Source organism: Eurypyga helias, unplaced genomic scaffold (genome assembly GCF_000690775.1).
Source record: "Eurypyga helias isolate BGI_N326 unplaced genomic scaffold, ASM69077v1 scaffold37970, whole genome shotgun sequence".
Lineage (NCBI taxonomy): Eukaryota > Metazoa > Chordata > Aves > Eurypygiformes > Eurypygidae > Eurypyga > Eurypyga helias.
The window spans coordinates 1-6,743 of NW_010226954.1; the positions used below are offsets into that span (position 1 = coordinate 1).

General features: G+C 40.5%; 1 protein-coding gene across 1 annotated transcript; it reads right to left on the minus strand.

Annotated features, from left to right (window-relative positions):
• Positions 1-338: 338 nt before the first annotated feature.
• Positions 339-5,310, minus strand: LOC104512097 (putative deoxyribose-phosphate aldolase; the record flags this gene model as incomplete). Its single annotated transcript, XM_010154951.1, has 3 exons — positions 339-434; positions 2,112-2,259; positions 5,177-5,310. Coding segments are annotated over 3 exons (378 nt in total), but the record flags the coding sequence as incomplete, so codon positions are not given.
• Positions 5,311-6,743: the final 1,433 nt, after the last annotated feature.

Sequence of the window (6,743 nt, forward strand, 5' to 3'; positions counted from 1 at the left end):
TATTATTATTATTACTACTACTATCTACTTAGTGTCTACTGATACTTTGTCCAGCACACTATTGTAATTTCTTCTATTCAGGTGAGGAAAACACTGATATATATTAAGGCCCTCTTTGAAGAGCTTCCAGCAAAACAGACTTGACATTCTTGGTAAGCTTGAAGTTGAAAGAAAACAAAAGATTATACCAGAAGCAAATTCTCCCCTCCATTCCCTTCTTTCCACCTGCTACCTTCTCACCTTACTCTCTGAAACAAAAGCAAATCCAAATTTCTGGATTTTTTTATAGATTTTATAGTACCAAAATATTTAGCTGGATATTTTTGAATAAAGCTTACCTGAAGCTACTGGTATGTTACAGCCAGCAGCCTTTAGGGAATTAACAGCATCGGAGACTCTCATGGGATATACACAAACTGCCCCGACAGTAATACCTGCAAAAGCCACAGTTCATTTTTTCACATATGGACTTCCACCTCCCCGAGTGCAATCCACATTATAAGTACGAGAGCATTGCTCTCACGCCCCACTGCTCCACTCTCACAGTATCTTAAGCACCTAGACGCGGGATGTCTGTTCTATTGCTCAAACGGTTCATGTAATTCTCCATATTGCTACCTCTCTCATGTTCCTTCACCTGACCCTGGGAGCACGTTTGCATTAGCAGGAGGTTAAAGCACCAAGATTTTTATTGACAGGTTCCCTGTTTGATGCCAACATGTACAGCTAAGACACGCTTAATCAGCAAATTACTGTGAGAGAAACAGCACTGCCAAGATCTGTCCTTACTTGTTCAGCCAGACTAGGCCCAGCAGCAACCAAGCAGTCTTTATGTTAATGCAGTCCTACTGCATTTCCAGTTAAAATGCTACTCTCTCGAAGTCTCAGATAATTGACCTCATATTTAATACTTCAACTGTCTGACGAGTCCCTAAATCCAAGTTCTAAAATAATCCTAATCTCTAATATTTTATGTGTATGGGTTAAATGCAGATGTCTGATTCCCCTTTGGTTCTGTATCGTATGACTTCAATCCGTGGAACAATGCCATGTTATAACTGAAATATTTCAATAGTAAAAGCATGCCTCAAATGTGGCTGGGATTTTTTTTTGCTAGATGATCGTAAGGCCTACGTGACTGGACAAAAGTCAAATGGTACTCACGGACACATCAGAGATTACATCTGGAAAAATTCAGAAATGCTGCCCAGATATAAAGAGGTTTTACTGATGGTTACACTGACAGTCTCACGTTGCTCTGAAGTGTTATGGTGCTCAATCTTGGGTGTAACATTGGGGCTTCAGATGGAGCCTGCTTGAGTAATGTCAACGAAAGCTTTACCACTAGCTCCTAAGGGCTGTCTTCCACCCCTGCAACTCTGTTGACTTAGGTGGGAACTCTGCGTGTGTGCATGAGATACACACACAGCCGCACACACTCACTGCAGAACTGTTTCCTTACAGTAGACAGGGCTGCAAAGGTGTCTCCTATCTTACCTAACTGAAAGAAGCAGGTAACAGATAAATGTTTTCTGAAGGAAAAATAACATGTGGAATGCATAGGTCTGGAATGCATCTTTTCTGACAGGTAAAGTGGCAGGCTCGGTCGTTACATAAACAGCAGCTAAGCATGAAATCCAAAGGAGTCACATGAACCCTCCCCACTTCTCCAATTTCCTAAGGACATCAGCAGATTAACAGCAGACTCAATTAGTTTCACTTTAGTGCACTGTTATTAAAAGACATACATTGATGTTACACACTTGTGGCTTCCACATCAAATCTGCTCATTAGGTATCGTAGCTCAGAGTGCGGCCCTGAGTCCATGCTTCACTTTGGCTGCCAAACTGGGAATGGAGAATACTTCCTCCTTGTATTCTTACATTATCTCAAAGGAATAGATATTTCACTGATAGAACTTAAGACGGTTGCTTTGAATAAGACCATATAGGACCTAGTTTGTTCTCTCAGGACTGCTACTTCTGCAGCACTGCCTCCCGTAACTGCATTATAGGAAGAGGCCATTTTTACACCTTAATGAAAACTGAAAAAAAAATTCACGAAATGTAGACATTTTCTCTACAAAATGCACACAACAAAAACTATCATACCTTTATCAAGCATGTCCAAGGCTTTCAGAAGATCCTCTCTGATGGGATGCTTTGCTTTAAAGCACAGTCTGTGAACATTTGAAGGAGTATCATCTCCTGCAAGAGTGGTGAGGTCGATGCAGGTGACGGCTTTCAGCAGCCAAGCAGCCTACAAAGGGAGTGAAGCAAGGAATGTAGTATTTCCGTTTATACTTCCACAGTCAAACTGACTTAGAAGATGCAGGAATCAGAAGCCTGGCTCTCACTCTAAGAATGAGCAAATGTATGAGATGTAACGTGGAGAATATGCGAAGAATGGTTTATGACAGACAGGGGTGGCAGATGTTCATGTCGAGCAATAGCTAACGGTACAAAAAGGATTTGGAATCAAAAGTCCGCTCTCTCAGAATCAAAGGATCAAATTCTAAATTTTTTTTGTGTGAACCAGAAATAAAACACATCTGTAATTATTTGGTGCAAAAAACAAAAGCAAGAGCTCAGCGACAAGGCAAAAGCATGATACAGATGAAAATGTTAAGAATTTTAAAAGACTTATTAATTGGAGAATGGAACAGAAGCACAACTAAAAATTTCTTGAGCTTTCTTGCTCAACGAAAATTGAGCTTAAGACATTATTTTGAAATATTTGCTGAAGATCTTCCAGCGAATTCTCATTTACAGTTACAGCCTCACAAAAAGCTGACATCTCTTAGTGGACACTTGTTCAACAAGGGGAGAGTTTGCAATGGCAAAGTCCGTTTGAGTCCATAATGCCCCTCTCTGACTGCTCTGCTCTGCGACACCATTTGTCAGTATAGGCAGCAAAACTTCCTGTTTCCACATGGAGGTATTCCTCTGCAAACTTCAAGTGCCTGGCCAGTCTACAAACCTTTCACACTTCACTGATGGGAGTCTCCTTCCTCAACCTGCAGTAAATGTTACGCAGGCAGCTGCTTTGGGGTGGCCTAAAGGCCTGATGAACCGTCTCTGGCCTCTGTTAGTCTAAGCTTGACTGCTTGTTTCTGATTTCTACTTTCACCCTGTAATACTTCAGAAGAGGATTTCACTTTAAATGATTTTAAGTTTCTTTTACTTGGATTTTTTTATCCCTCATTTGAAGGAATTTTTGTCTCATGTCGTATGACATGAATCATAAAGTCATCAAGACAGATGTAGTCAGGGAGTTCCAAGAACTGGTATGAACATTTTTTTAAAAGGGTTTTTCAAATGTGTATTTTGGGAAATGGGCTTCAAAATTTGAATCTGTGGTGCTACTTACATTCAAACATGTAAAGGTTTAGAATCATCTCTGGGAAATAAATAGCACATGGCTGTTGTGTAATGAGGGATGCTTCTGGTATTCTTCAAAGTAAAACCTTACTCAAGTAGCTCAGTACCAGTGTCACTAAATCCCTTTCTTCCCAATGATTCTTTGTAATCAAAGCTTATGGCTCTCTATGGCTTTGTTCTTCATCTAGTAACTTCGGCCAAATCAGAAGACTTCCTTTTTATATTACTTGCACCTGCAGTACCTGAAGAAAGCCAAGGTTATGGAATATCCTCTGGATTTTCTCACTCATGCTATTTTCCAAGCCAGAGCCACTGGACTGCTAAACCTGGTGACTTTTTATGCATAAGAAATTCTTGAGAAATGCTGAGCTGGTACCTAACCATTCACTTTACATCTATTCTTTATTTAATCATAACATTCACAGCACAAACTTTCAGGTTCACGTAACTGGCAGGAAGATTTTTTTTCTGTCACCTTCCAGTAGGATCTTACAGCTACATCAAATTATCCCCAAACTGTCACCTGCAAGATCTGTGCTCACTGTGACTGCAGCTTCAGTCACCCCAGAAAGGCTGCCCGACGTGCTAAGCTCAGGATGCCAAGTAGTTTGAACAGCTTTTTTAAGCATAATATAATCAAATGATTCCCACTTTGTTCTATTCCTTGCACCGGTAAGATTAATCCTTCACTGTCTCATTTTTTCTGCTTCCAGGTTTTCAGTTACTGTTGCAAGTGAACAACTTGTTTAGTGTGCAGAGGGGAGGAATCACAGGCATTTGTTTGCAGAACGGCTGTTTGGCAAATGAAGACTCAATTTGTCCTCTGGACACCGGTTACAACCCCATGGCTGAGAGCTTACCGGCAGCTCCAAGTCTGCTGCATGGCATTTCTCAGCCTTTTCCCTTGGCTGAGAGCTGCCAAAGCACTCGCGGCATCCTGCAGCCAGCCCTGCTGGCAGCTCCTCGCTCAGCGCTTCCCGTCGCCATGCTGCCTCTGCTCTGGAGAGGACTGGAGCAACTGGAGAAACCAAAATGCACACCAGGCCAGCATCTGTCCATTCTGCCAGAAGGGCAGTAACAGCAGAAGTTGAGGGTAACTGCTAAGACACTCTAAACCTGCGTGTCAGTGCATACAGGTCAGCCCTGAATAAAAGTTCATTTGCACCACTGGCTTTCGGGTTGGCTTACATGAACCTGTTTTATACCAAAATGGACAATAACCAATCACTCACCTTATTTCAGGAGCTGAGAAGTCAGTTCCCTTAACATTAGTGGGCTTTTGTTTGGTTTTTTTCCCCTTCCTCCCCCCGGCTGCCATAGCCCATCAGGATTTTTGAATTTTCGCTAAGAACTCGCTAAGCAAAGAAATCACACATATTGGGGATGTTTAAGTAAGGAAAAATCATCCAGGTAGGTCAAACTTGACAGGGACCATGATCATATCTTACAGCTTTAAAATTAAAAAATAAGAAGGCAGCATGCAGAGAACTCTGTCTGGGAAACAGAATAAATGTGGTGGGATAGTAATACACAATTTCATCCACTCATGAATAAAGATGACTTAAATTCATTTGCGGTTTTGCCACTCATGAGTTATAAGGTTTTTAACTTGTTTGGATAAATGCGTCACCTTATTCCATCCCATCATCATCAAATACAAATTATTAAAATAAGACATGGACAAGCACATCATTTAAGTTTACATGTATCTTGAAAAAAATTCAATATTGCAGCCGGGAGAGGGAGAGTGACTGCTTTAAAAATACCAGAACAGAATGCATAAAAAGAGCACTTACTTGCCAATTACCTTTCACAGTTCTCCATTTTTTAATTTGTTCTGCATGCCTCACAACTTCAGGTTGATTCACATGCACTTTAGAGATCCAGCCGAGTTCTGGGGTGGGAAAAGAAAAAAAAACACCAAACCAGTCTTATCTATTTCTGTGCTCTTTTAATATATGGTGTAGGACTTCAGGAGAAAGTTGTCGCTTGGTTTGGAACCTCGGAGAGCATGTTGTGCTTTCATGTCCTCTTAAGGGCTTGCGTACTTGTCACCAGTCCGAAATACCATAACAGCACTAACTTCTTTTAGGGTATGAGTCTGTGAACTGGATGTTTCACACAGCATGTTTTGTTTGCCATTACAACTGAATCAGCTTATTGCTGATGAGAGACACTATGTTGCCACTCCTGGACTACTAGAAGTTTATCATACATGTAACATATACAAAAAAACCCCCCACAAAACAGCCTTCTGCCGCTGCTTGCTGATTTACTTCTTGATTCCAGAATATGATGACATTTATCCAGTCCTCAGCTTGTGGCACCCAAGATTCACCAGCATTTTTTGTGGGAGTGAGCCTTTGTTTACAAGAACCATATCCCACACAGTCACCAAAACTTCTCGACAGACCCTTGCATAACAAAGCATTGGGGTTGTTATTGTCTAGAGCTAATTTTACTGCATTTGTTACTAGAGCCTGACTACTTTCCAAAATCGCTGAATACCTGGGCAACATACCCGCCTGGAAGCTGTCGAGATGCCTGCCTGCCTGCCTGAGAAGTGCTCACCTTCCCATGCATCCCAGAGAACTCAAGGCAACATCTTCAATGTGTGAATTCCTTCAGATCCCCATTGCAGACAGCCTGGCTCACCATTTCAGTGAGTTTCAGTATCCATAAATAACCACCAGACACAAAGAGAAACAGATGCTCAACGTTTACTAAAATAATGAAACTGCCTAAAAACAGAAGCACCAAAAATTGGACACTGCTTATTGAAGGGTAACTGACTGAAGAAGGAGAACTGAGGGTTCAGGCTCTTGACTCTTGAAATTTCTGCTTAGTATGATAAACCAAGAATGTAATTTTGAATGTTAATAAACACAAACCACTCACAGAAGTAGACAGGAAAAGAACTCATAATATCTTTAAAATCTCTCATATCCCAAAACATAGATAATTCTTCTAAGTATTAATCATATAAGCAATCCATGAAAATACTCTGAAACAACATCAACAATCATTAACCACCACTCATCAGCAAATCACCACCATCAATCATCAAGTATCATCATCAGGTAAGGTCAGTATATGGACGTGGACTTAATACACTAAGAGATAATAATTCTGGGTCACTTAATTTATTATGTTCATCTCATCTCTACCAGTCTTCTTCACTACTGTATTCAACTTGCATTTGTCTCAAGCACATTGATTAAAAAAGGTTAAAACTCTTTAAAAAGCCAATAACCAAAATCACTAATTTTGTACAGAAATCTCACCCTCAATTTTTTTTCTTCCTACTTCATCATTTTAATAGCAAAAAAAAAGTACAGAACTAATATAATGGCTAAAGAATGT